A 26,968-nucleotide genomic window follows, 5' to 3' on the forward strand; every position below is an offset into this window, starting at 1 on the left:
GTCACGTGGATATTTTTTCTCCGGGTCCTCCGGGTTTCCTCTCCACATTTATGAACATGCATTGAGATTATTTAGATAATTTTGCTGCAGTAAATTTCCACTTAATAAGCCACTTTGTCGAGCTATCATTTGTGGCCGGTTGCTTCTGAATCCTTCACTGAGCTTTGCCTGATAGGAGTGTTGTTGTAAGATCCTGACCCGCCTCTACTGGATATCTGTGGAAAAGAGCTTCATAGCTCATCAGATTCCTCCAGTATAAATAATATGATTTGAGTTGATTTGTGACAAGGATGATCCCGTTTCTTGGCTATTTAACGAGGGAGATCGTGGTGCGTGAGCACAGCAACAACAAAACAAACACATCAACATTGCAGAGAGCGAGTTCCAGGGTCCTTGAGCGAAATTGCACAGCCAACAGATAAGGGGGTGTAGCGGTCGGACTTAAAACGCGCAAATAAAAAATAAACGGACTCGGCGACCCGCGTTCAATTCCCGGTCATGGCCAACGTCGGTGACGAATATCTGACCTGGCCCTGGGGCTTCCCTAGATTGCCTCAGCCCTTCATGACTACCTGGTGTCGTGTATATATCAACACTGGGGAGACAAAGGCGGCCAGGCGTGATGCTGGCCAACCACCCCCTCACGTGTCGTATCAGCCTTCGTCAGTGCTTGCAAACAGAATCATAGACTGGAGGAATCCGATGAGCTATGGAGCTCTTCTTGACAGATGTCCAGGAACAGAACTTGCCCCAAAAGCTTGTTTAGGATTTAGGGAGGATCTTTGTTTTAAAATAGATATCGTAGGCAAACACTGAGCATTGTTTGTATTGACAGGAGACAAGTACAATTGTTGGGAACCAATGTTTGAGTTTTAATATGGCTTAATAAGGCACGATGACAATACAATGATTATTGTGTGAACTAAAGTTTGTATAAAAAGGTACAAAAAAAACTAAATTAACATCCACTCTGAAAATAAAAATCATGCAGAATATTAGACATTAAATGTACAATTTTAAATTGTATACAATTCAAATTCAACAAAATACCAATTTGACTCCAACACAGAGGTATATTACTGTATTACATATAAACACTTTACAATTGCACCTTTGGCAACCACAAGGTTAAAATATAGACGTGATACTCATGCTAGGGTACAATGCCAATTTTTTTCAACTACATGCTCAACGACTACTGCAGCAAGGTGGTTTCAGCACTCAACAAGCAGGACATTGGGAGTTGAAACCTGCCAGATTCACTCGCCCCATCATCCCTCTGGGGTTGATTATTTCGTACCACTTTGTGGGAAGTAAAACATTGTCGTCCTATGGAGAATGGGTCTCCACCAAATGTCATCTCCACTGCCGATTCGGGACCCCAGTGGAGACGAGCCCCACCAAATGCTTGCTTGAGCAGAGTGACGCTGACTCGACATTTTAAAAAGCAAGTGGGGTTGGGAACGAATGCCACATTTAGGTGCGGTCCGTGCAAATAGCCGACATTTAAACGTCACTCATTCCAGCATACCGGTGACGTGGCCCATCGCACCACCCTGCTGACATTTGAAAAGTTAACCAGAATAATCTGATGTATTAATGATAAAACTAAAGGTGGTGTTTCTCAGTGGTAGTGTTATTAAAATCCTGGTCTTTCAACATATGTACAGTATTCGTTTATGCTAACATGGTTGTCGATGGTTTCATGAGCAGAGGTTGGCAGTGCGCACTCTGCACCTCTCCATTTGGAATTGCCCAGCCCATGAAGATGCCTACGAATGTTACTGAAGGTACCGAAAGCAGAATTGATGGTGAGCTTGGAGAGTTGTAGGAATATCAACCTCTGGCAATTCCACATACACTACAGTGTAATTTGCTATCGCAAATATCTCTTTAAAAAAATTTCACTCCAGTCAACACAACATACAAAATGTGTTTTTTGTCTCCTACACACTCAAGTCAACATTTTTCGATTAAATGTTTTGCAAACAAGTAAACTACATAACATGAACTTGTAACGCTACGCGGTTTTTGCTAAATATCAGAGAACAGCTCAGAGGTGCAAGGAATCATGGAAAAGTGGGAAAGGTGGCCGTGTGGTGAGCCGCCCCCAACTTCTTCCCCGACCTGTGCAGTCCTCTATTTAAGATGGTATTATCAGCCAATTAATGAGTGTTACACGTGGGAGGAATCTGGAATTCCTGGAACAAAACCTCACGCCCGCGAGAGAGAAACACTATCGCATACAAAAATGACAAGAGGGCCTACAATTCCTGCACTGCCTTCTGGCAAGCCAAGGTTATGGCACCTGGACGTGCACGAGGTTCACAGCTTTTTGTGTGATCCATCAACCCTCACTCAAAGTGCCGGGTTACAGGCACGCATAGCCACCAGCGCCTAGCAAGCATATGAAGTCATGGGCACAGATCAAGCAGTAAGTCTTCCGCACTGCCACGTACATCTTGGGAATTAGCTCGGCGTTCCTGTTCCTCTAACACAACCCTTGCACCACGGAAGGCTCCTGTGTGTCCTGGGCCTCGCCTGCAGGAAAGCAGTTTGACGAACCACGGCTCCAATCGCAACCTCAAAGCCAAAGGGAATTCCAGCCACGTGAGGACTTAAGAGTCCTCAACGTGGACACAAGGCATGTATTGAAAACACTGGGCTGCAGTCCAAACATACATTTATAGCTATGCTTGTTTACCTAGAAAAGCCTGAGTCTATAGACTCTTTTTCAGGAGGATTCTGCCAAGTTTTTGCAAGTAGAGGAACAGTTTTATCAACAGCTAGGCTAAATATCATTCCGACGAGGGGTCACCTATCTCCTACATGTATGGTGCATGATAAATCACGCATCAGTGTACTAATTCACATTTTTTATGGAGTATGCATGTAACTTCAACTGACAACCAACCATATTTTGTTATTTAAAAAAGGTAGTGCTTGTATAAATTTGCATTGCAGAATGTTCAAAGTTTCTGGACTTTATCTAAAAATACTGCCACCTTTATACAAATATATTAAGAATCAAAAATGTATTACAACAATCCCAAATTGATTTATCCACCTAAAGCAGTGAATGGTGAGTGCTGTTTCACACTTGCAATTGGCAAGCTTAATTTTTTGCAAGTACTGTACTGCAATTTGGTTATATTATAGAAAGAACCTCTCAGGATGTTTATAGTGCAACATCAGAGCTGTTAAAACATATGAACACCAAGATACGTTTGATCTCGGCTCTGGTTTGTTTCCTCGAAGGAATTCCTTGAGGCCACGGCCATAACCCTCCGACTGGTTGTCATAGGGAGAAGCCGGTACATTTACGAAATTTGCTTTAAGTGCTGGAAAACCTGAACAGAAATGTAATGACGATGAACGTTTATATTTTTATGCCCATGCATTCTTCAGTCCTACCAGCCCAAACTGTATTGCAATGAGCACACATCTTCACAGCTGGATGCTCCCAGCTGAGACAATTCTGTTTTAATGGCCTTACTTGCACACCCGATGCCTGGCTTTGACAACTAGCTCAGGTGGCCTGGAGCAGGGTGCGGTTTGATTAATAGAAGTGGGATCTCGTCAAGTGCAGCCTCTGGACCCAGTTGCTACTGCCAAGCTATGTTTCCACTGTCACTGGCGGTCAGATGTTTTTGTCCCAGGAATGGCCTAGCTCTAGGGTTAATAGCATGATCTGGGTCCATGTCAGTATGACAATATTTATTTATAATGGAGGAATCCAATGAACTATAAAGCTCTTTTTCACAGATGTCCAGTAGTACCCGTGCTCCACGACGCTCTGTGGTCTCGGCCCATTCCTCATCGGCCCCCCTCGCTTCTTCATCACCCTCCGTTGACAGGGAATAAGGGATTGGGAAAAAAATCGAACAAAAAATTTGATATACTATTTAACACAGGCCCGTGTTTATTAACATTATTGAGTAAATAAATACTCAATGTATTACTTTACTGATGATTCATAGTTGATTTTTGGGGAAGGCCATGTAATGATCTGGCCAAATTTGTGTCGTCAAGATCATTCACCACCTAATGCAGCCAAATTAAATTGCGAGAATCATTCTTAAAATTACCAATGAGCTAAAACAACAATTGGCACGTTAAACGCTTGTACACGTGACATTTTCTTTGGCCGTATCAGGTCATGCAGGGTCTTAACAACATAAATATTGCCGGAAAAGTACGTGGCTAACCCAAAAATCAACTACGAATCATATTGGTTGTAAAAAACCTATATGTTAAGTTTACTTTAGTGATGTCCTTGACGCGGAACTAACCGAGGGGAGTCATCCAGTGTGCGTCCCATTTCCGCATTACTCCCACTGTGGCAGGAGTTACTCTGGGCTCGGCACGGGTGAAGCGTGGAGCACGTGGAGTGCACGGAGACCTGGGTGGGCCTGGCAGCACCGCTCTGGGAGTGTGGGTATATGGGGTGAGCCCACTTTGAGAAGTGAGATGCAGCACTTCAGAGTGATCCCCAGTTCCAGGGCTGACTTCATAGTGACATAGTTCACAGGTCACTGCGGCATGGAGATCGTGGGTGGTGGTAAAATCGCCACCTCCTCCGGTCACCGGACCGTGTTTAAAGCAACACGAGACCTGATCACAACACAATATTGTAAGAGGATTTTGTATTTTAGAAACAGTAGGTGAAAACACTATTACATTCAATTTTGTAGAAAAAGAAACATTTTAGATCACCAAATATAGATGTTTCCTGACCACTGGCCCTGCTCAGCAAAGGTGCACAGTGGGGGTGGCTCGCTGGCTCACAAGGAGGGAGTGTGGGCAGGGAGGGGCAATGTGGATGAGTGGACGGAGAGGCACAAAGGCCCCACAGTTCATAGCAACAAGGGTTGGCCCTGCCTGTACCCTATTTGGTCTCCTGTTTGGAACAGCTTTATGCCGCTTTAAATAGTTCAAGAAATGTACCTGGGCTGAGCGTCACGGACTGACGCAAGTGTGCAGCTTTGTTCATGAGAAGAAGGATTGTCACAATCACGATCAAGTGGCATCACTGTTTTGTGGCTGCACCACTGCACTGACATCACTGGAGTGCTTTTTGAAATACATTTATGTTTTGTAATTGACAACAGTTTACACCGTTGTCAATTCGTTGCAATAAAATGCAAACCACATCTCAAGACGCTGTACAAATTAGTTGGGCATGTATCATAGGGAACGAGGGTGTGGATATATATAGTATATATTTTTGCCTAGAATAGAGATTCAGTTCTGGGCAGACAAGAAGAGAAAGCCAGCAATATGGAGGGCTGGCTACGTACAGTGCGAAAGAAGTTCAACATACAGACCACAGGGGTAGCAGAGGAGAAGGAGCGACTTGATAATGTGCGAGGGTTGACGGGGGGCTTCAAGAGAACTTCGTAGTTGCTGGATTGGAGAGCACGAGAAGGGAAGAGAGAGATGACATGAGAGACAGGTGGGGGCGAGTCTTCGAAGGATTTTTACAAGGGTTATGGTGATCTTGAAGTTGCTCTGGGATTGCATTGGGAGCCAATGGAGGAAGTGAAGCATTGGGTTGATGTGGTGTTGCGTGTATCTGCAAGGCAGCTGTTTGCGTCTTAGGTTGCGTATGCCTTTTAATGGCGGCTGTGTTGGTTCAGGGTCAGTAGGCCAGCACTTTCCAGCCTGGGGTGCTGAAGCGGCAGGCCAGGTGCAGGGAGGGCGCCGGCTGTCCGAGCGGCCAGTCCACCAGCACCTCCCGGCGGCCACAGCCGATGGCGACGCGCAGCTTGCAGGGCGCGACACGCTCGCTGTCGAACGTTACGGCCGATCCAGTCGTCAGCGGCGGAAGCTGGTTAATCATCTCCCTGCCGTTGACAAACACCGCTCCTGTGACGGCACAGAACGTTATCAGTGGACTTATCAGTAGACGCAGAGGCACGGCAAATACAATTTGGAATTATACATCGTTGACACGAGACTACATCTGAAGACGCGGTATAATAAAGCAAGGCAATTGAAGCTTGGGAACTGAAGTCAGAATTCTACATTTCCATGGTGACGACAAGCCTCTCTATAAGGAAGACCATTGTCGACATGACGAAATGGTACTGACTTTATCTACACTTGCAGGCTAAGTCGACCCCTGACAACACTGTGTAACAATTTTTTTTTGTTCCTGGGTATTAAGTGTTATTTCCTAATTGCTTCTGCCTCAAAAGTACAGAAAATGGCTATTATTCCCCACAAACTTTGCTTTTGTGACCAGGACAGTGATATTTTAAAATTTACATATTTTCCAGAATATTCCAGATAGATTCAGTGCTGAGTAAACTTGGAGTAACTTCTAGAACATTCTAGAACTTTCCAGTAATAGTAGTATAAATACAGGGGCCTTAAGCCCACCAGTTCAGTTTAGCTGCCATAGTCGATACATATCTGCATTTTTCTGAGATGGCATCAAGAGGTTGCAAGTTTCCGGCAGACGCATTTTGCTATGTCTGCGGCCAATTTATCAAGATGTAATAACGTTGAGGACTCTTGGAGAAAACAACCCGACGCACCCCCCCGATTAAATACGAATTCCGTAAAAACAGTCTATACACAATTTGCAGGGAACCCACCACACACACAACACGCAATGAACACAACCTATGTACACATCTTCCGGCCTCACAACAGTCTGCGCATTTTAGCGCGTGTCCGTGCAGCGGGCCCCTCACACGGGGTAACCCCGGGTGGTGGACCGTCAGGTGGCAACTGTCCGTCTCGGAGTGAATCCTCATCCGACGCCGCGTGACCCTTGGCATCCCCAGGAGGGGTGATCGGGCGTGAGCCCGTCATTCCTGATGCACCTGGAGGTGGCACAGCCGGCAAGGCATTAGGTGAGCGCGACGCAGACGGACCCAGTGAGTCGGTCGACCCCCCACATGTTTGGCCACGCGTGTGTGAAGTGGGGATGTGTACCGCAACGAAGGGTTTTAATCTAGAGGGGTGGACGAACCACCGCCGCTTCCCCCATTTGATGCGCACGCACTGCAGTCGCAAAACCTCGACCACCTCCACAGGGCCCCGCCACGGCCGCACCAGCTTAGAGGAGGTTGCGTGTGGCACCTGGGGACAGTGCAGCCATGCCTTGTCCCCCGGCTTCCACTGCAGCATGTGCGCCCGACCCAGTCTGAGCCGCTCATTCGCTTTCTGACGGAGGTCAGAGTTTTGCATGGCAGCATCCCGTGCCTCTGTCAATTTGGCCAAATTAAATTTTACATGGTCAGCCAATTTAGTTTTTCCCTGAGGCGCGGGGATCTGCAGCTGGGCACGAATAGGCGGGCCAGGTTCGCGGCCGTACATGAGGTAGAAGGGTGAAAATCCCGTAGCTGCGTGGGGGGCCATCCGGTACGCCGCCAATACCCCTTGAATTTGCAAGTCCCAATCGGTCTGTGAGTCCGACACCTGCTGTGACAACATTGACGCGATGGTCCGATGCAGACGCTCGACCATCCCGTCAGTCTGCGGGTGATACGGGGAGGTACGAATTTTCTTCATGCCCAGGAGCTCACAGACTTCTTTGAGCAATTTACCGGAAATTTTTTTGCCCTGGTCGGTCAGCAGCCGCTCCGGAGCACCTTTGTCCAGGACATAACCCTGAACAAAGGCCTCCACGATGGCTGCTGCCGACTGGTTGGCAAGGGGCCAGGCCATAGGCCAGCGTGTAAAATACTCCACACCAGTTAACAAATATCTATTGCCCCTGGGTGTGGCGGGGAATGGGCCCAAAATATCCAGCGCGACGAGTTCGTTAACTCTGGACACTTTGATTGACTGCAAGGGTGGGTTAGACACACGTGCTGGCGGTTTTCGTTGCGCGCACCGAGGGCATGACCCCAGTAAATCCCCGACATCCTTCGTCATGCCTGGCCAAAAATAATCGAGTTGGAGTAAGGCGAGGGTCTTTTGGGTCCCCAGGTGTAGGAGGCGCTCATGTGCGGCCCACACCGCCTTGCCCCGCAACCCCGAAGGGACCACCAGCCGATGTCGATGGGATTTTCCGTCCCAGTGCATCAGCAGACCATGCACCAATTCCCATGCGTCGGCATCACCCCTGCCCTGCCCAGCACAGCCGACGCGACGACGCAACCCGAGGAGAGAGGTATCCTCCATCTGGAGGCGCCCCCATTCATTGACGGGCATCCCCAACAGGGAATCTTTTCCCTGTTGTGCGATTGAATTTGGAACCAATGTTTCGTCGTGGCCGGCGGCCGCCAGGACCAGAACCGGTATGTCCCCTGCTGGCCTGCAACGTCCCGACCCCAGGAGGCATGCACATTCGGAGGTGGTTGGCATGCGCGACAGAGCGTCAGCATTTGTGTGGCGAACGCCCTTACGGTAGGTGGTTTCAAAATCAAAATCCTGGAGGATCTCCAACCATCGGGACAATTGTCCCGATGGCTGTTGAACTCGCAGGGCGTACTGCAGTGCCGCATGATCTGTGCGGACGGTGAAATGCCGACCGTACAGATATGGGCGATACTGTTGGATGAAATAGACAATTGCCAACAGTTCCCGACGGGTGACACAATATCTTTGCTCCGCCGGAGACAACACCCGACTGCCGTACGCAACCACCCGTTCCACGCCGTCAACCACCTGGGAAAGCACGCCCCCAATACCTGTGTTGCTCGCATCGGTGTCGAGCAAAAAAGGCTTAGAAAAATCGGGGTAACTCAAGGGAGGAGCTTTTACCAGGGCGTCCCGAAGGGAGCAGAAAGCAGACTCCTCCTCCTGACCCCAGTGGAACCGAACCCCTTTTGATGTTAAAGCGTGTAGGGGTTTCGCAATCGTCGCAAAATCTTCGACGAAACTTCGGTAATACGACGCGAAGCCAATAAAACTCCTGACCTCTCCCACCGAGGTGGGAGTCGGCCAGGAGCTGACGCACTGCGTTTTGGCGGGATCGGTAGCAATACCTGAGCGCCCCATGATGTGTCCCAAATAACGCACCGAATCGCGTAACAGATGACATTTTTGGGGTTTGAATTTCAAATTAGCAGCCCGCATCTTTAGGAAAACCGCCCGCAACCTCTGGAGATGTTCGTCAAAAGTTTTACTAAAGACGATAACGTCATCCAAATAAATCAGGCACGAATCCCATTGCAATCCAGCCAAAACCAATTCCATCAAACGCTGGAAAGTTGCCGGCGCTGAGTGGAGTCCCATTGGCAACCGGTTGAATTGGAACAGGCCGTGCGGTGTACGGAAAGCAGTTTTAGGCTTTGAATCATCGTCCAGAGGAAGCTGCCAGAATCCCGAAAGTAAATCCAATGTGGAGAAGAATCGCGCTCCCGCCAAGGCGTCCAGCGATTCGTCCATCCGTGGGAGCGGGTATGCGTCGGCAACCGAAATTTTGTTAAGGCGCCGAAAATCAACGCAAAACCGCAACGAGCCGTCCTGCTTTTTAACCAGGACGATCGGCGCTCCCCAAGGGCTGGTGGAAGGAGAAATGATGTCGGCGGCTAACATGTCATCAATAGCCGATTTGACATGGTCCTTTTCGGCGGGACTTAACCGAAACGGATTCTGGCGTATTGGCGCGCTGTCACCCGTATCAATATGGTGACGCAGCAGATGAGTGCAACCCAAATCGTATTTGTCCCGACTGAAAACGTCGGAAAATTCCCGCAGTAGCGTTTTAAGCTGTTGACGCTCTGAATTTGACAGGTCCGTCGATCCCGCACAAAGCGCCTCGAGCCACCCTTCATCGCTGTTCGAATGTGGTCGCGGCGCAGGGACAGCACTCACGTGATTCGCGACGGGTTCCTCACAGGGCACCGGCGTCGCGTGAGCAAGCACGGTCCCCTGCGGGACCACCACCGTCTGCGAGCCCACATTGAGGACCGCGATGAAGGGGTCTCCGTCCCCTCTTACTATGGTCTGGGCCGGAAGTAAATGAGGTCCACTAACCCCGGCCCTAGATGGCCCCAGCAGAACCCCTTGGGCCCCAATGCCCTTAGCGAAGGGCCGCCGAAGTTTCAAAGGAACCAACATTTGTGCCCCCGGAGGAACGCGCACCGTTCTATCTACAAACGCCGGCACCGTTGCGAACGCCGTCCGACTCGTACCGGGGGATGGCAGAAACGCCATGCGTCGGCCCGACGGGAGCTCAATGCATCACTGGTCGATTAATATCCTAATCGGCATTTTGGCCAGGAAGTCCGTCCCCAGCAGGCACGGAACCGCCAGCGAGGAGGAAACAAAAATCGGCCCAGACAATTTAATATCTCCGATACAAATTAGGGCTCGAATCTGTCCGATGATGCCAAGTGAGCTCCCGTTAGCAGCAAAGAATGGCACATTAACAGGCATCAAAGGACGGCTCTGGGCAGGGAGAATATTGTAAATTAACTCCGAAATAATGGTCGCCGATGCTCCCGTATCGACCAGGATGCGCACCTCGACCCCGTCGATGTGCCCCACAACGGCCGACGACCCCGACGACGCGGCTACAACACGATGGGCCAACACGGACCACTGGCTAGGTTCAATCTGAGTACCCAGAGCGGTGCGTGTTGGTGCGATGGTGCGCGATATTGGCCACCCAATCGGTGCGGTGTATGAGTGTGTGGCGGGTGTGTGCGTGGGCCAAACATGTGAGGTGCCGCGACTCGCCGGGTTATGATGATGGAGCTTGGGAAGAGGGCCGGCGTCCCGTCGAGGTGTCGTCCCGCGCTGCCGAGGAGAGCGGCACCCCGAGGCGACATGGCCCCGGATGCCGCAGTTGTAGCAGCGCGGGAGCGCTGGTGACGACGACGGATGATCGGGATGGCTCGAGCCGCCCCGGTCCGCCCGTACTCCCACTCCCTGCCGCCGTTGATGGTCGATGGCGCAGATCTCCTCCGCCGGGAGGGTGGCTGCGGCCACGGTACGCCCGCTCGCCGCCTTGCTGGCTTTGCGTCGTTGCACGAGCAGGTTTGCGTGGAGGAATCGTGCTGCTTGGAGGGAGCACATCTCCGCGTCGTCCTGTGCGACGATGACGATCTCCAAGTCGTCCGCCAGCAGGAGTATCTTCTCTGTAACCATGGCGTCGACACCTTCGTTGTCCATCCGTGGAAAGGCCGCCTTTGCCAGTGCCAGGAGGCTTGTGCGGTACGCCAGAGGCGACTCCTTTGCCCCCCGCTGGCGATCGTAGAAGAGTTGGCGACAGTCTGACGGCGGACCGTAAACTGCAGCCAGCACCTGCATCGCCGTCTGCAGCGTAGAGCGCCTCTCCTTCGGTGCCGATGTTAAAGTGGCGAGGGCGTCGCTGTCGAGGAGTGCTGGCAGCGCACGGAGAGCCTCGGCGTCCGTCCACTTCGCCATCTCCTGGTGAGCGAGGAAGCGCCGCTGGAAGCCGCCCCAGTCGCCTTCCTCGCCCACAAATTCTTTGAGTGGAGGCAGTCGCTGATGTAGCGCAGCGGCTGCCGCAGAAGGTCGCCCTTCCTCGTCCCCCTCACCCGGCTCTGCTTCGGCGCGCACGACCGATGGCATCGCCGGTCGCACCCGTGGTGACGTCCCGTCCGTTGGCAATGACGCGGCAGGTACTGTATGCCCGCCGTTGGACGCGATGCTCAGGCCGGCCACGCCCTCAACTGCAGCTGCGGTGATGGCGGGATTTTCAAATTGGTGTTCCGCCGAAATGGCGGGAAGGCGCTGTGGTCGTCGGCTTTCGTCGCCCCGTGGCAGTCCAGCAGCCCCCAGCTGAGTGATGTGGTCCAGCATGCTGGCAGCGGCGTGCAGCAGCTCCATCAGCTTGGCGTGCGCCTGCCTCAGCCCCTCTGCCGACACCTCTCCACCCTCCTGTTGCTGCGGCGTAGCCGTATCTGGCCCCGACTGCTCCGTGCTCTCTTCACCCGTCCCGGGCTCTCCGACTGCAGCGGTGTTCTCCGCCCCCGGTATCCTGACCCGAGCTGACCGGCGCGTGTCCATGTTCATAGATTTTTACTTCTGACACCAGATGTAATAACGTTGAGGACTCTTGGACACCCGGGGTTGAGGCACACGTATTTATTCCGCAACAGTTGTCACAACCGCGGACATACAATACTGGAGGGGGTATCGGCCCCCTCACCCGGCTAGCTGGGAATACACTGCTAGCTATCTCTGACCTACCTCCTAGTCCTCCACTAACGGGCTAGGGGAGGCTGTCTGGCCCGACACTGGTAAGTCGGGCTACGGTACCCGGAGTCCCAAAGCACTAGCTCTGGTTCTCGGGACCACGCCGCTGGCTCGGTCCTGCGCGGCCCTGACAAGGGCGGCGTCCCAGGGGAGTCCAGGGCTCTAGCTAGACGATCTTCGGTCTTCACTGGTTTAGCTTTAACATTCTGCCCCGAGCCCTCTGACACATCCCCCTTTATACTCAACCCCCGCTGAGGGGTGGGGCCCCGGGCTGCCTGGTGCGGACGTCGTTGAGAGCACCCCCCCGTGCACTCACGTAGCCCCGCCCACTGTGTTTGATTCCCATAAGCTGCCATGCATAATGGCTCTCTCTCTAACACCCCTACAAAGACAAGAGGGAAAAAGTACTCTGTGGAAGCATCTGCTCAGATGTGCGAGGCCAACAAGGCATATTTCGGCATGCCTGCGAGCAATGCAAACAAACTCTGGAAGGTAAGATGGACAATTGTTGCTCGGAATTTCGTTATAAAATTTTTAAAAAAAATTGAAATTGTAAGTTTTTAATTTTTAAATGTTTTATAATTTTCAATGTTATTGAAAAAATATATCATGTATGAAAAATGTTGCGAGAATCTCTGACACATTAGTCATGGGTAAAATAAATTTCTTTTTGTAGGATGGTACAGAGGGGAAAAGAGAGCCATGAAGTTCGCTATCCCAAGAATTTGTCGGGAACCCACTAACCACTCTTCCAAACGTCTGACTGGCATCAATGCACCTGCTATCACGTATCCGGACCTTCCTTTATCCATCGGCCCAGTGCCACACTGCCATGAGCTCCCCATACACACTCCTCCGGAGAGAGAGCAGCCGTCATTAGAAGAGAGCAGCATGTCAGAGAGCGAGGAAAACATACATCCAGATGACAATTTCAGAGGTGGAGCTGAGGAGAGAAACCCATACTACCAACCAAAAAGAGCTCAACGACTTGATCAGAGATCTTGGTCTCACCAAGTCCAATGCCGAGCTTTTGACGCCTAGGCTCAAGCAGTGGAACTTGTTGGATGAAAGTGTGCAAGTCACAGGTCAGAGGAAGCGTCAGAAAACTTTTTGCAACTTCTTCACCCGTCAAGATGGGCTCTGCTTCTACCACAATGTGACCAGTCTGTTCGAGGCAATCGGAATCGCCTGTAACCAGAATGAGTGGTGCCTCTTCATTGACAGCTCATCCAGGAGCCTCAAAGCCGTGCTGCTCCATAATGGTAACAAGTACCCGTCTCTTCCCCTGGCCCACTCGGTGCACCTCAAAGAGGATTGCAACAGCATCAAGACCTTGCTGGACGCCTTAAAATATGATGAGTACGGCTGGGAGGTTATCGGATACTTCTAAATGGTGGCATTCCTGATGGGTCTCCAAGGCGATTTTACCAGTTTCCCTGCTATCTTTGCCTTTGGGACAGCAGGACACCAAGGCGCACTACCACAGGCGGGACTGGCCACAGCGGACCGAGTTCTCTGTGGGGAGGAAAAACGTCAAGTGGGAGCCACTGGTGGACCCCCGGCAGGTGCTGATGCCACCACTGCACATCAAATTGGGCCTTATGAAACAATTTGTCAAGACTGTAGATAAGAAGTCGGCAGGCTTCTAGTACCTTCAAGACTTCTTCCCTAAGCTGTCTGAGACAAAGGTCAAAGCAGGTGTCTTCATCGGACCACAGATAAAGAAGATCCTGGAGTGCAATTAATTCCCCAAGAAGCTTACTAGTAAGGAGAAAGTGGCTTGAAACAGCGTTGTCGCAGTGGTTCGTGGCTTCCTGGGCAATCACAAGGTCAAAAACGATGTGAAGAACTGCGGCACAATGGGCTGTAGGATGTCCCTCAAAGTCCATATCCTTGATGCTAATCTTGATAAATTCAAGGAGAACATGGGAGCATACTCGGAGGAGCAAGGTGAGCGCTTCCACCAGGATATACTGGACTTTGAACGCCGCTACCAAGGACAGTATAACGAGAACATGATGGGAGACGACATTTGGAGGCTGATTCGTGAAAGTGATTTACAGTATAATCGTAAATCTCGAAAAACTACTCACTTGTAAATCTTTTGTAGTTATTTTTGTATTACTTTAGTATAAATACATGTTAATTGTGATTTATATGTTGTTTTTTTCTGACTTTATGTGAACAAAAATAAACAAATTAGCCCGTTTCTCATTGAAAATAGGTAAATTTACAAATATCACTGTCCTGGTCACAAAAGCAAAGTTTGTGCGGAGTAATAGCCATTTTCTATACTTTTTAGGCATAAGCAATTACGAAATAACACTTATTACCCAGGAACAGAGTGCAATCTGCTTCACCCAGCCAGACTTATCCTCGTCGATAGGGTGTCGCCCTCTAGGGGAAGGCTGTTGGCGTCGCACAAACCGTTGGTGGCGATGCAGATAGCCCCGTCCCTCTGCAGGGAGTCCAGATCGCTGGGGGAGCCGACGCTCAGCCCCACACCGTCGCGCTGGTCTGTGGCTCCCACCGCCTCAATTCTAAACAGCAGTAGCAGTACCCATGTAAGTAACTATGATATCACCCCAGCACGTGTGCCAGGCTAGGTGCACTCGAGTATTTTTAAGTTAAAAGATGTTTGGCAATTAGAGGATGACATGGCTATGATGAAAAAGAAAAATAGGCTTCACCCATTCTTGATACTGGCAAAAGGTCCCATAGATATAAATGCTCAGCCCGAGCTATGAATACACTGATACTTGCATTGCCTTTTGGCGTTCTCTGGTCCAACACTGGTGAGACAAGGCCATAAAGAAGACTGTCTTTGGTGGAGGCCAATCAGTTTCAAAGACAATGCATATATTACCAGAGCATGTTTGTTCGCATGTTTTGCCACAAGTATGTGTGATTAATACAGACTTGACGCCTTGCACTAGATATCTATTTGGTGTTTGAACATCTCAACACCTCCTGATTTATTGCCAGAAAGAGTAAAAGCCAATTCTTATTTTTTCATCATTTTGATACTGGCAAAAAAATGTCCCATAGAGGCTATATTTGTATTTGCAGCGCGCATGTGCGGCCCTCACCGGAACGTGGCGGTCTCCCCGCAGGTGAGGCTGGCCTCCCTCGTGTAGAGCACTGGGCTCGCGTCTGCAGCGCATGTCCTCAGCGCCATGTTGCGCCGGCTGCTCAGGCTGAAGCCGTCATTGCCCTGCGTCCATTCTGGTGACGAGAAAGGCAGTGGAGTCTTGAGGCTCGCTTTCGCCAACGCCATGCCGTAGGGTGATTGGAGTGACGCAGGTCTTCACCGCTCGCACGTCTAACAAGCCCTGGTTCCAGCCTGGTGGTCCACCACCCTGGTGGACCGCGGATCCTAACGAAGCTCTGGGTCACCCACGCAGTGCAGTTTCATGACCGTAGTTGATTCTCAATCACAAGTAACATCAGTGGTGAGTGATATCCAAAATGATCCTGTGCCCTCCACCCCCTCTCACCAAGTTATAGTGACCATTATGGTAAAGTATGATAAAACAACAGCCATGTGCACGATTATTCTTCAGTGTTTGGGCCGCATCTTCGCGCAGTGCGGTGCCGCTGCCGGCGTCCTGCGCTCCGTACCGTAAGGGTGGAGGTGAGTTCTGCCCATCAGTGGAACGCTCCAGGGGCTCCACGCAACCTTGGGCCCATGGCGTGCGCACACGCGGAACGTCACGTGGACGCCGGCGTCCACGGGCGCCAGCGCGAACTCGCGCTCGGGCCCCGTGTACGCATCCGTGAAGGTCGGCGCAGGGCCGCCACTGCCCTCGTCGCCGTCCAGCGTGGCCCGACCGCGGCAAAACTGCAGGTGGTACTGCACCGACGCCGTGGCGTCCTCCAGCTGCGTGGGGAGGACAGGAGAGGCGGCATCGTCAAAAGGTCGCCCGTCCGTCCGCTGCTGGATGAAGGCCTTCCCACAAACTCTTGCCATCTCTCATGATCCCGCGATGCAAGAAAGCGCCTCGCACTTGCGCAAGAGCCAACTTCATCGTTCCGTGGACGTAATTCCTGGCTCATTTAGCTGCTGTTGTCGATACTTTCAACTGCCAGCCATCGTCCCCTCTGGTGACGTGCCCTGCCCAAGCCCACAGATATTTCTTCAGTCAAAATGTATGTTTGTATCCTGCATATATTCTAGAATCCACGTGTTCCCCTTTCTGTATCTCATTGTTATTCCAAGCCTGTATCTCTCCATGTTTCTTTGCACACTTTTTAGTTTCTGTTTAATTTCCATCGTTAATATCCGTATTTTGGATCCATGTCATAGCAGGCAGTGCTCATTAATTAAAAACGTTCCTTTATGCATTTAAACTATCAAGCTCAGTTTTCCTGAGAACTCCAATCTTCTCTTGTCAACATTTAGATTCTGGTCCACAATTTTAATATCTTTCACACACACAGACATGTCACTTTTATTAATCTGTAATTCACAGGCACGTGGTTGGGTTCTAAAAGTCGAACCTATCAGGAACCCTGACAACACCCAGCTTATGAGGCACCAGCACAAGTCCTGCAACGGCTGAACAGGCAGAGGTGGGTACTTGCTTCCTCCATGGGTGTGAAGGCGGGTTAGGGCTGCCTTGCCAATGGGGCCAGGACCCTGCTCTGTCAAGATGTCTGGCGTGCAACGGCAACCCCACGTTAAAAGAAATCACGTGTGGGCCCCTTCCAAAGTAGGTTGGAGCGGTGGCGCAGTGCAGGAGACACTGGTTCCTGCGTGACACGCTAACCATGCTCACCTCGCTCCAGCGCACAAGCACGGCGCCAGGGCGCGCACGCAGCTCCGAGATCTGCACGGGTGCGTGCGTCGCCAGCGAGCCGTGCTCCGCCACGCGACCAGACAGCACCCGCAATAGAGACGGATCCAGCTGCGCCGACAGGCACGGCACATCCACGAGCAACGGCACCTCCGGCAAGCTGGCAACCAAAGATAAAGACAAAGATCCCCCGTATACTCTTAACAGACTGTTGGGCAAGTGCTGTTCGCGCACGTCACACAGTGGGGTGGGTGGCCAACGCCACACCAGGTACTAATTTGAGGCCGAGTCGACCTAGGGTAGAGCCAGGACCGGTTCAGATAATAGTCACTGGTGTTGACCATGAGCGGGAATGAACTCAGATCGCCATGTACGTAGCGCAGTGCGCTAAGTCCTACACTACCGCTCCGAACAAGAAGAGCATCATCAGGTGCAACATTATCGAAAATTGCCCACTGCATATTCATGTGACAGCGCAGTCACGTGATTGTGGTGCACGAACCTACAACTCATTGATGTGCGTTACTAATGTGAATGGTTCTTCCACACGCAATAATCATGCGAAGTTCGGTGAAATGATGTTCAGTGTTGAGTTGAATCCCACCTGTGCAGTTGCATTTGTAGAGATTTTTTGGAAAAGTCCAGAAGAGCTTGATTTCTGTTTTCTGGATCTGTCTGCAATGCCTTTTCTCCTGATGATGAAAAAACTCATTCATTTAAAATGTAGTTACTTTAACATCCATCACCACCACACTGGCAAAGTCATGACTACCACCGCCTCCACATCAATAAAGCCATCACAAACACCACTACCATCACCAGCACTATGCGAGTGAAGCCATCGTGTGCATCGCCGACCTTCCCATAGCAGCTCCTCGGTGGTGGAGATGCTCGCCTGCAGCAGACGTTGGCACTCGAGCAGTGGCTGCTGCCCGCGATGGCGCAGGGTGTCCACTTGGGAGAGTAACGCGTCACGCCGCTCCCTAAGACGCGCCGTCAGCTCTCGCTCCAGCTCAGAGAAGTGCACCATCAGTTCGGCACTCGTACGCCGCCCGCTCTCCTCCACCTGGCATCGCACATGGTGTGACACGCGGTGCGACACGTGGTGCGACATGCGGTGTGATGAGAGAAGTGCACCGAAAAAAACGGGCTCACGCGATGTTGCTGCTGCTGCTGCAGCTGATGATGCTCATGTTTCTGCTGCTATAATAAATAGCAGGTGTGCTGCCCACAAACAGGAGATAGGCACAGCTCCCACCAGGCCTTGCATGCATGACAAGCGATCACCACATTGCACATGCAATGCTCTCAGCCTTGTCCGGACCATCATCTTACAAGCTAAATGTGTGGCCTTGTTGTTGTTGTTGTTTAGACCAATAACTGAAAGAAGAGTTGAAAAAACTGTCCGTCACAACAGTTGTGATGTGTTTTTTCATAATTTTATAGAAAATGTTGCATTGACACGGGATCTGCTGCTGACGATGATGATACAACTGCTGCTACAGCTGCTGAAGCTTATAACAGAGAGTGGGAAATGACAATGAAAATAATCACTTATTTACCCAGAAAGCTAGACCGAGTTCGAAAACATTTTCAGGAGGGTCCTGCTGTGCTGAAATGAGCTTGGAAGTTACCTACGACTGGGGTGATCAGTGAGTGAACATGTGTGCATATGATATCGCTTACATTTCTGGGAAGATAGCACCCTCTGCTGCCAGAAAGTGAAAACTGTCTGTCTTAGAAGACAACATTGTTCTCGTAAGTCTCATTACTGCGAGAATAATTCAGCATTGGGCATAAAATATGTAGACATGCATATAAGGGAGGAATGCCTAAGATTAAGTATGATGTAGTAAACGATAGCATATGTATAAATGTGACGAGATAATATTGTACTGTAGTATAAGTTAGATGGTTATTGTATATGTTAAACTATATATATTATAGGTTATTGAAGTACTGAAAATCTATTTTTATAGGAATTATAGACACCTCAGCAGGAAACATATGGAAGAGTCTCCTAGATTAAAACATTGACAGAGGAAGTATAATGGGGAGAGAAGTGACCCCTGGGCACTTGGTCACAGACGGATGGTGCGAGGACGTCACGGACCATACAGCGTCGCACGAGGTCGTCAGGCTGAGTTATGAGACGCCTGTGTGAAGAAGGATGCTCGTGTCCATCCCGGGGTGAGGCCAGCACCGCAGCGTGCGAGCGGACTGTGGGGCGCCCCCGACTGACCGCTTATGGGGGGTGACAGCTGCCAAATCAAAGGCTCGTTTGTGGACGTTGAAAAAATAAACCTTTCGAGCAAGTAAGCTACAGCCTGTGAAAAGTTAATGCATTAAGGCCGTCAATGTAAATGTGGTTGTGTGGATATGTTAAATTGACATTACTCTATTCGTTAGGAGTTGAACTAAATGGTTTTAATCGGTGTGATTGTTATTGGTTTTACCGTTGATGCACTTTAACGAGTGAAACGTAGCTACTGAGTGGTGTGTGCTCTCTCACACGCGGGCACCTCACCTACCACAAGCTGCAACCTGTTCACTGCATGGCACTTGCATTGGGATGTTTATCCAACACCAATACATTTCGTGCTTTTAAGCTATGACAGAAAACAGAACCCAGAGGAAACCCCATGCAGAACACGGGAAGAACATACAAACTCCACACAGAAAGGCACCCAAATCAGGAATCGTCCTTCTTGCTGTGAGGCACAAGTGGTACGAATCTACTGCTATTCTTCTTTCGTATGGATTACATTTGTGGCAATCATGTATTGCTATCCAAGCTTGAAATCCAGTCAAAAGCTTTCATAAGATAGTAAATGTATTCCCCACAATCTTCCTGAGAATGAGTATCGCGGGCACGAGTTTACCAAGTGATCAATTGTTCGATTTGGTACTCCGCAGTCAAACAGTGGAATTTATTTTATCAGCCCTGATAATGCAACACCCCTGATAATGACGTTAGTGATGATGATGATGATGGTGGTGGTGTGCCCCTGCACCTGATTGATGGCTCTCTGCAGTTCGCCCATTCGGCACTGGAGCTCCTGCTGGTAGTGGCGTGCAGCCTCGATGCTCTCCTGAGTCTCACGGTGGAGCTCCATCCCTGGGCTCTGCTCCGCCACGGGATCGCGAGCTTTCCCGTGTGGGCTCCGAGGCCTGTGCCAAACACACACACTCAGCAATTCGTTCCCTGCACAAGAGGTTTGGAGTTGTACCGTTTCAAGGAACAAATTGGCAACCGTCCAAGTGAACCGGGTTTTTCAGTGATCAAATATTACATTTTACAGGTCATTTATTCAGCATTGCATTTTCAACCGGAGTCTTATTGTTTGATGAACGGAATGTGAGGAGAGAACACACAGACATTTCAAAACAAATATTATAAGCGCCTATACTTGATCAAAATCACACTTCAGACTATACTCGCACCATAACAAAGGGAAATGTGAATATATTGTAACCGATACTGCTGTCATTTAGCGACAGCGCATAACCCTGTTCGACATCTTTTGTAAAATGTATTTTGGTTCTTAATGTAGTCTTAGTGTGGCTGTGTGCTAAGTGTATTTATTGTTGCATTGCGTGAGTGCGAGAGGCAGTTTTGAGAGGTCTTCATCTAGGACTGGATTGGCTATAGCTGATGACGATGATACGCCTCTCTGCTACAGATAAAAAAAGGCAATTTTGCATGTATTCCAGAAACAACTGAAAACTTCTGTGCAGTGAGGTACAAGAACTTGCTGAACTTTTTCCTGCTTCAATGAATAATAATGTTGCAACTTTAATAAGTGTCAAACCTATTAATTAGCCATGCCACTGTACTTGATGCGCAGTGACCTGCCCGAGGCTCACAGAGTACCGATCTGTCGCCGTCTTTGCTCCAGCAACCCCTACGTTCCCTCTGCCTTCCAAAAGGAACGTGGGAGGGAGGTCACCCACCCATTCTCCTCTGCTGTTTTGTGATTCTGACTGTGCAACAACCTTGCAGTGTAATGCTTGTACCTCCGCCCCTCTCCTGTTTAAATGCAGTCTAATTGCCCATCGCACTTTGCCTGTTGCCAGTGGTGGAGTCTGTTGAACGCCCCTTGCTATCTCAGTCTCGTTATTTTATTGTACAATTCGTGGCGAGTTTCATGTGCACGCAGGCCACTCATCTATTTATCCGTACTAAGCACTTATCAACTTCATGAACTACGACTGCATGCAGCATGCGCTACACAACGCACTTGCGTTTATTGTCTGATGTAGAATTTCACCACTACTTACCATAGTACTTTGTTCAGTATCCCTGAACGTAAGCACGAGGCTAGAATGTTACACAGTGGAGCAGTGCCTATGGTGAATACCGTCCACCACCTACGCATTTAGAGTTCGTGTTATTCTATACACAACGTAATTGGTATTTAGGCACGTATTTGTTTTGCCCCTTATAAGAATCGCGTGGAATTCATCCTATCTCAGCTCATGAAGTTTGAGCCAGAAGAGTGCTTTGATGTGGAACGCGGTGCCTTACTAGTTGCTATCATAGGGCGCGAGGCTACGCTGTGGGCAGCGCAGCAAATACAAATCCATCGTATTGTACGTCTGTTCTCGCGTTCACCAACCCGCAGTGACCAACGTGGCGAAGTATGGTCAAACCACACATAATGCTCACGACCCGCACGGCGTGGGCGAGACACCCATCCGGCTGTTGACTAAAGGGCCGTGCCGTGGTGATGGTGAGTGGTGGTGGTCATGGTAAGTGGTGTGTAGTGATGGAGAGTGGTGGTGGTCATGGTGAGTGATAGTGAGTGGTGGTGGTCATGGTAAGTGGTGTGTAGTGATGGAGAGTGGTGGTGATGGTGGTGTTCATGGTAAGTGGTGTGTAGTGGTGGAGGGTGGTGGTGATGGTGAATGGTGGTGTTCATGGTAAGTGGTGTGTAGTGATGGATAGTGGTGGTGAATAGTGGTGTTCATGGTAAGTGGTGTGTAGTGGTGGAGAGTGGTGGTGATGGTGAATGGTGGTATTCATGGTAAGTGGTGTGTAGTGATGGATAGTGGTGGTGAATGGTGTTCATGGTAAGTGGTGGTGAATGGTGGTGTTCATGGTAAGTGGTGGTGAATGGTGGTGTTCATGGTAAGTGGTGTGTAGTGGTGGTGAATGGTGGTGTTCGTGGTAAGTGGTGTGTAGTGGGGTGTAGTGGTGGTGTTCATGGTAAGTGGTGTGTAGTGGTGGTGTTCATGGTAAGTGGTGTGTAGTGGTGTGTAGTGGTGGTGTTCATGGTAAGTGGTGTGTAGTGGTGGTGTTCATGGTAAGTGGTGTGTAGTGGTGGTGTTCATGGTAAGTGGTATGTAGTGATGGTGTTCATGGTAAGTGGTGTGTAGTGGTGTGTCGTGGTGGTGTTCATGGTAAGTGGTGTGTAGTGGTGGTGTTCATGGTAAGTGGTGTGTAGTGGTGGTGTTCATGGTAAGTGGTGTGTAGTGGTGGTGTTCATGGTAAGTGGTGTGTCGTGGTGGTGTTCATGGTAAGTGGTATGTAGTGATGGTGTTCATGGTAAGTGGTGTGTAGTGGTGGTGTTCATGGTAAGTGGTGTGTCGTGGTGGTGTTCATGGTAAGTGGTGTGTAGTGGTGGTGTTCATGGTAAGTGGTGTGTCGTGGTGGTGTTCATGGTAAGTGGTATGTAGTGATGGTGTTCATGGTAAGTGGTATGTAGTGATGGTGTTCATGGTAAGTGGTGTGTAGTGGTGGTGTTCATGGTAAGTGGTGTGTAGTGGTGGTGTTCATGGTAAGTGGTGTGTAGTGGTGGTGTTCATGGTAAGTGGTGTGTAGTGGTGGTGTTCATGGTAAGTGGTGTGTCGTGGTGGTGTTCATGGTAAGTGGTATGTAGTGATGGTGTTCATAGTAAGTGTTGTGTAGTGGTGTGTAGTGGTGGTGTTCATGGTAAGTGGTGTGTAGTGGTGTGTAGTGGTGGTGTTCATGGTAAGTGGTATGTAGTGATGGTGTTCATAGTAAGTGGTGTGTAGTGGTGGTGTTCATGGTAAGTGGTGTGTAGTGGTGGTGTTCATGGTAAGTGGTGTGTCGTGGTGGTGTTCATGGTAAGTGGTATGTAGTGATGGTGTTCATGGTAAGTGGTGTGTAGTGGTGGTGTTCATGGTAAGTGGTGTGTAGTGGTGGTGTTCATGGTAAGTGGTGTGTAGTGGTGGTGTTCATGGTAAGTGGTGTGTCGTGGTGGTGTTCATGGTAAGTGGTATGTAGTGATGGTGTTCATGGTAAGTGGTATGTAGTGATGGTGTTCATGGTAAGTGGTGTGTAGTGGTGGTGTTCATGGTAAGTGGTGTGTAGTGGTGGTGTTCATGGTAAGTGGTGTGTAGTGGTGGTGTTCATGGTAAGTGGTGTGTAGTGGTGGTGTTCATGGTAAGTGGTGTGTAGTGGTGTGTAGTGGTGGTGTTCATGGTAAGTGGTGTGTAGTGGTGTGTAGTGGTGGTGTTCATGGTAAGTGGTATGTAGTGATGGTGTTCATGGTAAGTGGTGTGTAGTGGTGTGTAGTGGTGGTGTTCATGGTAAGTGGTATGTAGTGATGGTGTTCGTGGTAAGTGGTGTGTCGTGGTGGTGTTCATGGTAAGTAGTGTGTCGTGGTGGTGTTCATGGTAAGTGGTATGTAGTGATGGTGTTCATGGTAAGTGGTGTGTAGTGGTGGTGTTCATGGTAAGTGGTGTGTAGTGGTGGTGTTCGTGGTAAGTGGTGTGTCGTGGTGGTGTTCATGGTAAGTGGTGTGTCGTGGTGGTGTTCATGGTAAGTGGTATGTAGTGATGGTGTTCATGGTAAGTGGTGTGTAGTGATGGGGTTCATGGTAAGTGGTGTGTCGTGGTGGTGAATGGTGGTGTTCATGGTAAGTGGTGTGTAGTGATGGTGTTCATGGTAAGTGGTGTGTAGTGATGGTGTTCATGGTAAGTGGTGTGTAGTGGTGGTGTTCATGGAAAGTGGTGTGTCGTGGTATGTAGTGGTGGTGTTCATGGTAAGTGGTGTGTCGTGGTGGTGTTCATGGTAAGTGGTGTGTAGTGGTGTGTAGTGGTGTGTAGTGGTGGTGTTCATGGTAAGTGGTGTGTAGTGGTGGTGTTCATGGTAAGTGGTGTGTCGTGGTGGTGTTCATGGTAAGTGGTATGTAGTGATGGTGTTCATGGTAAGTGGTATGTAGTGATGGTGTTCATGGTAAGTGGTGTGTAGTGGTGGTGTTCATGGTAAGTGGTGTGTAGTGGTGGTGTTCATGGTAAGTGGTGTGTAGTGGTGATGTTCATGGTAAGTGGTGTGTAGTGGTGGTGTTCATGGTAAGTGGTGTGTCGTGGTGGTGTTCATGGTAAGTGGTATGTAGTGATGGTGTTCATGGTAAGTGGTGTGTAGTGGTGTGTAGTGGTGGTGTTCATGGTAAGTGGTGTGTAGTGGTGTGTAGTGGTGGTGTTCATGGTAAGTGGTATGTAGTGATGGTGTTCATGGTAAGTGGTGTGTAGTGGTGGTGTTCATGGTAAGTGGTGTGTAGTGGTGGTGTTCATGGTAAGTGGTGTGTCGTGGTGGTGTTCATGGTAAGTGGTATGTAGTGATGGTGTTCATGGTAAGTGGTGTGTAGTGGTGGTGTTCATGGAAAGTGGTGTGTAGTGGTGGTGTTCATGGTAAGTGGTGTGTAGTGGTGGTGTTCATGGTAAGTGGTGTGTCGTGGTGGTGTTCATGGTAAGTGGTATGTAGTGATGGTGTTCATGGTAAGTGGTATGTAGTGATGGTGTTCATGGTAAGTGGTGTGTAGTGGTGGTGTTCATGGTAAGTGGTGTGTAGTGGTGGTGTTCATGGTAAGTGGTGTGTAGTGGTGGTGTTCATGGTAAGTGGTGTGTAGTGGTGGTGTTCATGGTAAGTGGTGTGTAGTGGTGGTGTTCATGGTAAGTGGTGTGTAGTGGTGTGTAGTGGTGGTGTTCATGGTAAGTGGTGTGTAGTGGTGTGTAGTGGTGGTGTTCATGGTAAGTGGTATGTAGTGATGGTGTTCATGGTAAGTGGTGTGTAGTGGTGTGTAGTGGTGGTGTTCATGGTAAGTGGTATGTAGTGATGGTGTTCGTGGTAAGTGGTGTGTCGTGGTGGTGTTCATGGTAAGTAGTGTGTCGTGGTGGTGTTCATGGTAAGTGGTATGTAGTGATGGTGTTCATGGTAAGTGGTATGTAGTGATGGTGTTCATGGTAAGTGGTGTGTAGTGGTGGTGTTCATGGTAAGTGGTGTGTAGTGGTGGTGTTCGTGGTAAGTGGTGTGTCGTGGTGGTGTTCATGGTAAGTGGTGTGTCGTGGTGGTGTTCATGGTAAGTGGTATGTAGTGATGGTGTTCATGGTAAGTGGTGTGTAGTGATGGGGTTCATGGTAAGTGGTGTGTCGTGGTGGTGAATGGTGGTGTTCATGGTAAGTGGTGTGTAGTGGTGGTGTTCATGGTAAGTGGTATGTAGTGATGGTGTTCATGGTAAGTGGTGTGTAGTGATGGTGTTCATGGTAAGTGGTGTGTAGTGGTGGTGTTCATGGAAAGTGGTGTGTCGTGGTATGTAGTGGTGGTGTTCATGGTAAGTGGTGTGTCGTGGTGGTGTTCATGGTAAGTGGTGTGTAGTGGTGTGTAGTGGTGTGTAGTGGTGGTGTTCATGGTAAGTGGTGTGTAGTGGTGGTGTTCATGGTAAGTGGTGTGTAGTGGTGGTGTTCATGGTAAGTGGTATGTAGTGATGGTGTTCATGGTAAGTGGTATGTAGTGATGATGTTCATGGTAAGTGGTGTGCAGTGGTGGTGTTCATGGTAAGTGGTATGTAGTGATGGTGTTCATGGTAAGTGGTGTGTAGTGGTGGTGTTCATGGTAAGTGGTGTGTCGTGGTGTGTAGTGGTGGTGTTCATGGTAAGTGGTGTGTAGTGGTGGTGTTCATGGTAAGTGGTGTGTAGTGGTGTGTAGTGGTGGTGTTCATGGTAAGTGGCGTGTAGTGGTGGTGTTCATGGTAAGTGGTATGTAGTGGTGGTGTTCATGGTAAGTGGTGTGTAGTGATGGTGTTCATGGTAAGTGGTGTGTCGTGGTGGTGAATGGTGGTGTTCATGCTAAGTGGTGTGTAGTGATGGTGTTTATGGTAAGTGGTGTGTCGTGGTGGTGAATGGTGGTGTTCATGGTAAGTGGTGTGTCGTGGTGGTGATGGTGAGGAGGGAGCGTGCGGCCCGCCGAGTGCGCCACTCAATCACTGCCAACAACTTTAACGTTACAACTTAGTCTTTAACGTTACAACTTAGTCTTTAACGTTACAACTTAGTCTTTAACGTTACAACTTAGTATTTAATGTTACAACCGAAGTCCACAGCGGCGCCCTTCAAAGTAAACAGTAACAAGCATACGAACAATCACAGTTAGGGACAGAAATCATTACTAAATCATATCCATCTAAATATGAAAATGTGAAATCAAAACTCTCACCAACTGTTGACAGCAAGCTCGGTCTATTGCATAGCCCAACGCGCGATCAGATTCCCTAGCGCGCACCGGCACGGCGACGTCTCCTATTGGTCTCCGAGAGCGCGTGTCGTGGCTCTTGTCCAATCACGTCGCGTGTTTCGCTCATCCGCGTCTGAAATCTAAACGAGGCGTGTGACCCTGTTAGGTGGGGCGGGTCGAGCGCGAGCGAATCGGACCAATCACAGCCAACAGAGCGAGCGATGACGTCATCCGGAAACTACGGTCAAGCCGGAGTTGAAATGGATGACGTAACTGTAAACTTATTGCGCGGTGACGTCACTCGCAAAGCGATCCCATTCGCGACGCAATGACGTATTAATTTGTAAACATTGAAAGTGACGTCATTTGCAAATGCGATGACGTCGGGGTCAAGGAGGCTGAGTGGGTGGGGAGGGTTACGGTTTTGGCGCCATTTCTGCGAGCGTGAATTCTCCCGCGCTCTGGCGGCGCGCGGCGTGAGTTGTGATCGTAATGACCGAGTGGCCGAGCGATCGAGTGACCCAGTGACCTCGGTTCATCAGCGAGTGCTGCGACTACCATTATC

The 26,968-nt window shown here is 49.7% G+C and overlaps 1 protein-coding gene across 1 annotated transcript; it reads right to left on the reverse strand.

The window, feature by feature from the left end:
• Nucleotides 1-846: 846 nt before the first annotated feature.
• Nucleotides 847-26,502, reverse strand: CRLF3 (cytokine receptor like factor 3). The gene is made up of 9 exons (XM_078611211.1): nt 26,386-26,502; nt 19,940-20,096; nt 17,784-17,991; nt 17,530-17,617; nt 16,908-17,085; nt 15,751-16,009; nt 15,219-15,354; nt 14,557-14,669; nt 847-5,868 (listed from the first exon to the last, which is right to left on the reverse strand). Exons 2-9 carry the CDS (start codon nt 20,039-20,041, stop codon nt 5,642-5,644), a joined length of 1,311 nt encoding a protein of 436 aa, XP_078467337.1. The 5' UTR covers nt 20,042-20,096; nt 26,386-26,502; the 3' UTR covers nt 847-5,641.
• Between the last annotated feature and the right edge of the window lie 466 nt (nt 26,503-26,968).

The sequence above is a fragment of the Lampetra planeri genome, chromosome 35, assembly GCF_965212315.1.
Source record: "Lampetra planeri chromosome 35, kcLamPlan1.2.h2, whole genome shotgun sequence".
In the NCBI taxonomy this organism is placed as follows: Eukaryota; Metazoa; Chordata; class Hyperoartia; order Petromyzontiformes; family Petromyzontidae; genus Lampetra; species Lampetra planeri.

What these genes read in the sequence shown, in the direction of transcription:
- CRLF3 (XM_078611211.1), bottom strand. Translation starts at nt 20,041, where the DNA reads ATGGAGCTCCACCGTGAGACTCAGGAGAGCATCGAGGCTGCACGCCAC. An exon ending in AACTCACCTCCACCCTTACG is followed by an intron (nt 15,355 to 15,750) that starts GTACGGAGCGCA and finishes TCTCGTCACCAG; the next exon opens with AATGGACGCAGGGCAATGAC. An exon ending in GGGGAGACCGCCACGTTCCG is followed by an intron (nt 14,670 to 15,218) that starts GTGAGGGCCGCA and finishes ACTGCTGTTTAG; the next exon opens with AATTGAGGCGGTGGGAGCCA.